The sequence below is a fragment of the Meleagris gallopavo genome, chromosome 4 (genome assembly GCF_905368555.1).
Source record: "Meleagris gallopavo chromosome 4, MGAL_WU_HG_1.1, whole genome shotgun sequence".
NCBI classification, from domain to species: domain Eukaryota; kingdom Metazoa; phylum Chordata; class Aves; order Galliformes; family Phasianidae; genus Meleagris; species Meleagris gallopavo.
Genome location: NC_139407.1, coordinates 39,795,447 through 39,802,611, shown reverse-complemented (window position 1 = coordinate 39,802,611; position 7,165 = coordinate 39,795,447). Strand labels below are relative to the sequence as shown.

Below are 7,165 nucleotides of genomic sequence, written 5' to 3'. Positions count from 1 at the left end.
GAGCTCAGGCTCCTGACAGCAGCGTGGCAGAACTTGATCATCACAGCGCAGATGTTGGGCTGAACAAGCAGGGCTGGAGAACAGGCTGCCCAGAAGTACTTCCACACAGCTGAAGCCACAGTCACCCAACAGGGCCTCCAAGCCCCAGGGGACAGCTCAGCCACAAGAAAGACACATCAGCCATGCCTCTCTGCACTGGGGAAGCTTGAGAGTGCTAATGTGACTTGGAAGCTGGGTTTTGGGCCTCACTGCCAATGGCAAGCACGAGCTCCCACCCCTGACTTCACCGTATCACAGTTATCTTGGTGGGTTTTTTTGTAATTATTAACCTTTTCACAAATACCTTGGGGCAAACTGCTGCCAGGCCAAAGGTTTCTCGTTGGTAACAAGTGGTGTCTAAGGAAGCACAGGTGGTGATGGGAGTCCCCTCCCTCCAGCTCTTCCACCAGCAGCCAGAGAGAAAAAGTCTCTCTGAGCTCTGATGCGCCTTTCAGAGGGCGTGGGGAGTCTCCCCAAAAGGCTGAGCCGCCAATAAAAGCCATCCTGGAGGACTTCTACTTATTCCCCACAGAGCATATCTGCCAACCATCAGTACCTCCCTGCTTCTGCCCACCTCCTCCCCGCTCACTGCGCCCTCAGCACCCACCCCTGTATGCAGGGGAACCACCTCTCCCACTCTCTTCTGAGCTTCCTCTGGCCCTCCGCCAGGACTCCAGCACGCCCCTGCTGTACCTTCACCTGCAGCCAGCGGTGCCCAGCTGCGCTCAGGGGTTCCACGCAAGACTCGGGTTCAGGCGGACAGACGGCACCAAGCCTCCATCCTCTGCCACTGCTGGAGACAGCTCCTCTCAGACCACATGGCCACTACTGGAAAAGTAAGGACGCCTTGTTGCCTTTTTTCCTTCTGCCCTCCCACAGAGATACCCTGGGAATGGCTCAGCCAGCACGCTTGGGCTGCAGACCATCTTTTCTCTGACTCCCCTGTCTCACCCAAACCTCTTTGACTTACACAAGCCTCTGCTCTCATATAGCTGCAGCGCGTCAGAATCTGTGTGAGGCAGTAGCTTACCCAGCACGGGGGGCTTTAAACAGCTTTCTCCCGCTGAAAACTGAGTAGCTGTTTTGCTATGAACACTACCTGAATGCCAGCTGCTCCTCTGCTCCAGACTCCTTGTCCAGGAACACAGTGTGCGATTCAGTTTCCTTCCAGAACTGCCTCAGTCCTCTCCTCTCCTCGGGAACTGCTTGCAAGAGGGAGACCGCAGGATCCCATTGAAAGAACAGGCTGCTGAAGCGGTCATTGGGAGGGCACAGGCCAGGGCACAATGAGCATTTAGTACTTCCTTGGAGCTGTGCTATTGACAGAGGCCGACAAACCACCAACTGACCTGTTTTTAATCAATTACTGTTTCTCAAAGGCTCACCTTCTCACCCAGCCACACCGCTCCCATTCTTCCAGGTTATCCGATGCAGAGCTGCAGTTGCCTGGGCAGCGGGCAAATCACTCTCTGTTGAGGAGATAGAGGTTGCACCTCCAAAGGCACACGAAGTGCGTGTCAAGGTAAAAGCATGCTTTACTTCTTTATTGGAAACTGCTGTTCCTATGGGCGTATTGTTTGCCTGGCATGGTGTGGTCAGTGTACCCTCTTCCCAGCACTCAGCTCTGCACATTATGTTCCGATGCTGCAGGACAGGATGGCCAAAAAGTCTAATGGCATCCTGTCTTGTATCAGAAATTGTGTGGTTAGCGGAACTACTTAAGGAACCCTCCCCTTGTATGCAGCAATTGTGAGGCCCCACCTTGAGTACTGTGTTCAGTTTTCACCCCTCAATATAAAAGTGACATTGAGGTTCTAGAGGAGATCCAAAGAAGGGAAACAAAGGTTGTGAAGGGCTTGGAGAATATGCCCTATGAGGAGTGACTGAAGTAACGGGGCTTTCTGGTCTTGGGAAGAGGAGGCTGAGGGGGGACTTTATTGGTCCCTTCAAATACCTGAAAGGTGATTGCAGTGAGAGCAGGGTTGGTCTCTTCTCACTGGTGACTGGTGAAACAACAAAGAGCGGTGGACTCTAGTTGTATCCAGGCTGCTTTAGGTTGGATATCAGGAAAAAAATTCTATATAGAAAGGGTTGATAAGCACTGGAATAGGCTTCCCAAGGAAGTTGGCTGAATCACCATCCCTGAATGTTTTTAAAAATGTCTGGATATGGTGCTCTGGGACGTGATTTAGAGGCAAGTTGTTAAAGTTTGGGCAGTGCGGCTAGGTTGTGGTTGAACTTGATGAGACTGAAGGTCTTTTCCAACCAGAGCAGTTCTATAATTCCAATCATTAAGGTTTGTGGTTGGCTTTTGGCTCATCCTACCATATGGCTCAGCCCAGATCTTGCTGCTCCCTTTCCATACCATTGTCCATGCCTTTCTTTCAAAAGTGCATCATGGAAGAGTTGAGGAAGCATGACATGAACAGAAAGAAAAGAAAAAAAGGAGGAGAGAAAAGAAATTATAGGAATCAAAGTTTGCAGTTTTGCCACTTGAGAACAAATAACCATTAAAAATAAACATGTCAACCCAATCCCATTCTTACCCGGCTCCCATGTATGAAACCTATGAAACTCAGGAGCACTGTGATAAAAAGCAGCAACATCCAACCAATACCCAATGAGTGGTATGGTATAATCCATGCCGTCCCTTGATCTTCACTATAGATTGCACAGCGCTAATGAGAGCTGCTTTTTTGTTTTTTTTTTTTTTGTTTGTTTTTTTTTTGTTAGGAAAAAGATTAATGTTCTGATTAAATGCAAACGTTTTTAGAACGTGCCAACTTGTAAATAGAAGCACACAGCTATGTGCAGCAACGCCCTGAGAGGGTGGACTGCTGTAACGTGCCAGTAGACACTGAGTGCCCTACGTGTCACAGACCTCCTCCCAGCTTTTGGCACCAATGATATTCAGGTAAACAGAAAAGAACAGTCTCCACTGAAATATCAAATAACAACTGCAAAGCGAGACACTTTGCTCACTGCTAAGTTTCACTGCACTGTGTCTGACAGTCACTCAGGAACACCCATTCCCAAAAGCCAGAAAGCCAGAGACATACCAACAGCAAATCCCAAGGCCCTGCAGCAGTGTACAGAGGAAAGCCATACAAAGCATTCAGCATGAGCACAGGACTTGTGCCAGGCCTGAGCACAGAGGCACCAGCACAAGGTGGTAGCACCAACTGTGGTGGCACCCACAAAAATTGAAGCCACCAGCTTGGTCTTTTGAAAGCCAGTTATTTTGACAGCTCACCCACTCTCTCCACTCCAACAGATCGCGGCCACGGGGATCTGTCACACAGATGAACATGTTCTAGAAGGTAACTTTGCTGGTGTGGAATTCCCAGTCATCCTAGGCCATGAAGGAGCTGGGATTGTGGAGAGCATTGGAGAAGGAGTGACCTCTGTGAAACCAGGTAACCAACACATGCAGCCAGAACTCAGCTCTCAAAGGCTGCCCAGAGATCAGAAACTCCCTCTGGCTGCACACCAATTGTGCTACGCTCTCACACACACTTTCCTCATCCATACCACAAAGTGCTTGAGGCGGGCTCTGAACGTGTTGTTCAGACAGGGAAAGCAGAGCATTCATGCCAGGGTGCTGTCATCACAAAGCTCACCAGAGGCACACCAACAGGCCGCTGAGTGAGAGGCAGCTAACAATGCTGGATCTGCTTTGTTCCAGGAGACAAAGTCATTCTCTTTCCACTTCCTCAGTGTGGAGAATGCAGCTTCTGCTTGAATCCTGACTCCAACTACTGCCTGAAATCACAGTGAGTTTGTTTTCACCTACCCCTTTACCCAAGCAGGCTAAACTGTCAACAATTCTGACATGCACACACCTTACATGTACCTTACGTGATGAACAACTTACACACATACTTCCAACAGCCTCACTGAACCACAAAACCTGCTGCCTGACAAGACCAGCAGATTCACTTGCAAAGGAAAACGGATCCATCACTTCCTCTGGAACAGCACCTTTGCAGAATACACTGTTGTGCCTGAGTACACCCTGGCCAAGATAGATGCTGCTGCACCTCTGGACAAAGTCTGCTTGCTTGCCTGTGGTTTTTCTACAGGCTATGGGGCTGCCATCAACACTGCCAAGGTTGGTATTCAGACGTGTCGAAAATAAGCATCCCACAGCCACTTTCACATCCTCAAAAAAGCAACAGACTTCCTCCTCACACAGGAGGCTAATTCAGCCCCACGTCATGCAGGTAAAACCGGGCTCCACCTGTGCTGTCTTTGGCCTTGGAGGAGTCGGCCTCTCTGTTGTCATGGGCTGCAAGGCAGCTGGAGCATCTCGCATCATTGCCATCGATATCAACAAGGACAAGTTTGCCAAGGCCAAGGAGCTGGGAGCCACTGAGTGCATCAACCCTAAAGACTTCAAGAAGCCTATCCAGCAGGTGCTCACCGAGATGACCGGTCATGGTGTGGACTACTCCTTTGAGGTCATTGGGACTTCAGATACCCTGGTATGTGACATTTTAGCACATCCTCCTTCCCAGAATCCCGTCAGACAAATTCCATCACAGCACTTGCTTTCTTGCGTGCTGCCCGCACTTCAGGCCATTCTGCTTGGGGACAATGATTCAGGAGTGTCACAATAGGAATGGAAATTCCCGTGGCAGGTGCAGAAAAACACTCTCCATTATTAGGTATCAGGCAGGCATAAAACCTGCAAAGAAAAAATGCATTTATGACAAATTCAGCTAATGTGCTTGCCTGTCCCACCAGATTGCTGCCCTGGCCTCTTGCAATATGAGCACTGGAGTCTGTGTGTTGGTTGGAGTAACACCTGCTGGTTCAACAGTTCCTATTGATCCATTCCTTCTACTAAGTGGGCGCACCTGTAAAGGGACTGTGCTTGGAGGTAGGAAGCCAAGAAAGACATTTTAGACATTTCAGCCTTCTCCTTCACGGGAATTCTCAAATGTCTCTGGAACAAATATGCTCCAGGACATAACATACACGTAATGCTTTCCTTCAGAATGCAATTACATGGTTCAGCAAGGTACTTGGTACCAGAGGAAAAGAAATATACCTCATAGTTGTTATCCATTAGCCACTATGGTATCGTGAATACTTCAAGCTTGGCAGCATCCCAGAAGGACTTTGTAGGAGGCTGCTGATGTTAAAGCTACAAGTGAAAATGAATACTGAAATTCCACTTCACAGAATAAGAGAATCATAGAATATACTGAGTTTGGAGGCACCTACAATAGAACATGTAACAACAATAAATCTAAATCTCCAGTTATTTACTGCATGCCATTTCTCCCATTTCCAGGCTGGAAAATGAGAGACTCTATCCCCAAATTAATTGCCAGCTATTTGGAGAAGAAATTTAACTCTGACTTGCTGATCACACACACGCTGCCATTTGCTAAAATCAACGAGGGATTTGAATTGCTACGTGCAGGCAAAAGGTGAGATTCGGATTCGGACCAACAGGAGTGATGCACAGCAGCTATTGAAGCTGCACTTCTGTCAGCTCGCAGACGCTGCCAGTAGCACCACTTGTAACTCCTCCCTTCCTTTCCTCCCTCTCCAGCATTCGCAGCGTGCTGCTCTTCTGAAGGATGCAATCGGGGCAGCACGAGTGCAGCACACAGCCCAGCAGATGCCCTCCTGTGCGGGCCCTTCCCTCCCCCGTCGCCCTTCATGGACTGCAAAGACAGAAGCACAAGGAACTTGTCAGCTGTGCTGCAGCTGCCAGCGCTCCTGCGCCCACCCTCTCCTGAGAAAACAGTTATATAAATAAAGGCTGTCTCACAAACTCTTCCGTGGAGTGCTGTGGAACAAAAGGTGCTCATGTTTCTGACCCGCACATTCTTTGCCATTCTTTGCACACTTTCACACCAAACACCTTGCACACTTTTGCACAAGCACTTCCACCTCGGCCACCATCTCAGCTGGCTGAATGCTGTGACTCAGACCAAGGGACAGAGCGCCCGCACTGCTGCCAGTCTTTCATCTCTCAGGATCATCAGGATGTGTGTTTCATTCATTCCACGATGTCATTCGCTGACACAGCCCGTCAGTCCAAGCTTCCATTTCAGCATCAGCTTCTTCTCATTGCACCACAATGTCTGACTCTCTCAATTTTCTCTCCTTCACAGAATCACAGAGGGTTGGGGGTTGGAAGGAACCCCCGCAGATCATCTACTCCTACCCGCCTGCTAGAGCACGTTCCCTTGACTACATTATACAGGAAAGCGTCCGGATGGGTTTTGAATATCTCCGGAGAAGGATGCTCCACACCCTCACTGGGCAGTTTGTTCCAGTGCTCTGTAAACCCTCTAAGGAAGGAAGATTTTCCTCATGCTTCTACGGATCTTTCTGCGTTTCACTTTGTGCCATTCACGCCTGGCCGCTTGCTGAGCTCCACTGAAAAGAGCCTGGCTCCATCCACATGACTCCTGCCCATTACATATTTACAAGCACTGATAAGGTCCCCTCAGTCTTCTCCTCTCCAGGCTGAATGGTTCCCAGTCTCTCAGCCTTTCCTCCTAAAGGAGGTGCTCCAGGCCACTCATCCTCTTTGCAGCCCTCCAGTGGAGTCTCTCAAGAATTTCCCTGCTTTACTTGACCTGGGGACGGTACTTCGGAGGTGGCATCACCAGAGCAGAGTACTGAGGGAGGATAACTTCCCTCAGCCTGCTGCAGGCTTCGCTCCTTTTAATTCATCCCACAATAGCACTGGCCTTCCTGGCCACATGAACACACTGCTGGCTCCGTGGTTCCTAGCGCCGCACAGTGCCACGGATTTCTGTGTGTCTCACTGCTGCTTCTTCCGTTTTAGCTCACAGAGTGGAAAGGCTCCTTCCCTCAGAGGGAGGTACCAGCCCAGAACAAGTTGCACCACTCAGAGTTTACCTTTACAGCCACTGGTTACAGGAAGAACTCCTGAAAATCGCCCCTACAACTCCTCTAAACCTCCTGGAAAACAGCTCTGATGTTTTTGGTTTTTTCTTCCTGCAAGTTTCTTTTAAAGGTTTTGAGCTTTCTGTAACTTTCTTTTCCTTTCTTTTCTTTTAGTAGATTCATTTTTATGAGATTCCATTAAACAAAAAGAAGTGTTCCCAGCCCTTGTCTGTGAATTCCAAGCAATTGG

At 49.1% G+C, this 7,165-nt stretch overlaps 1 protein-coding gene across 1 annotated transcript; it reads left to right on the top strand.

The window, feature by feature from the left end:
* Positions 1 to 403: 403 nt before the first annotated feature.
* LOC104915446 (alcohol dehydrogenase 1-like) lies at positions 404 to 5,878 on the top strand. The gene is made up of 9 exons (XM_085222955.1): positions 404 to 875; positions 1,460 to 1,561; positions 3,314 to 3,455; positions 3,725 to 3,812; positions 3,931 to 4,150; positions 4,263 to 4,523; positions 4,786 to 4,921; positions 5,339 to 5,477; positions 5,603 to 5,878. Exons 1-9 carry the CDS (start codon positions 858 to 860, stop codon positions 5,625 to 5,627), a joined length of 1,131 nt encoding a protein of 376 aa, XP_085079081.1. The 5' UTR covers positions 404 to 857; the 3' UTR covers positions 5,628 to 5,878.
* Positions 5,879 to 7,165: the final 1,287 nt, after the last annotated feature.